Source organism: Plectropomus leopardus, unplaced genomic scaffold (genome assembly GCF_008729295.1).
Source record: "Plectropomus leopardus isolate mb unplaced genomic scaffold, YSFRI_Pleo_2.0 unplaced_scaffold44737, whole genome shotgun sequence".
NCBI lineage: Eukaryota > Metazoa > Chordata > Actinopteri > Perciformes > Serranidae > Plectropomus > Plectropomus leopardus.
The window spans coordinates 1-426 of NW_024649047.1; the positions used below are offsets into that span (position 1 = coordinate 1).

At 49.1% G+C, this 426-nt stretch overlaps 1 protein-coding gene across 1 annotated transcript; it reads left to right on the forward strand.

The window, feature by feature from the left end:
* Positions 1–8: 8 nt before the first annotated feature.
* On the forward strand, positions 9–423 carry LOC121939300 (tripartite motif-containing protein 29-like; the record flags this gene model as incomplete). The annotated part of the gene is made up of 1 exon (XM_042482356.1): positions 9–423. A coding segment is annotated over exon 1 (345 nt), but the record flags the coding sequence as incomplete, so codon positions are not given.
* Positions 424–426: the final 3 nt, after the last annotated feature.

Here is a 426-nt window from a genome sequence, read left to right on the forward strand (position 1 = left end):
AGCACACCATGTGGACACAACTTCTGCAAAAACTGCATCACTGAATACTGGAATACTAATTACCAGTACCTGTGTCCAATGTGTAAAAAGGTTTTCAACAGTAGACCTGAGCTGCAGGTCAACACTTTCATCTCAGAGATGGTCGCTCAGTTCAGACAGTCAGCTCAACAGAAATCCAGCAGCAGCAGCTCAGAGCAACAAGAGTCCAAACCAGGAGAAGTTCCCTGTGACGTCTGCACTGGAGCCAAACTGAAGGCCCTGAAGTCCTGCCTGGTGTGTCTGACCTCCTACTGTGAGACTCACCTGGAGCCTCATCTGACAGTGCCAGGACTGAAAAGACACCAGCTGATCGACCCTGTGGAGAAACTGGAGGACAGGATATGTACGAAGCATAATAAACCTCTCGAGCTGTTCTGTAAGACCGAC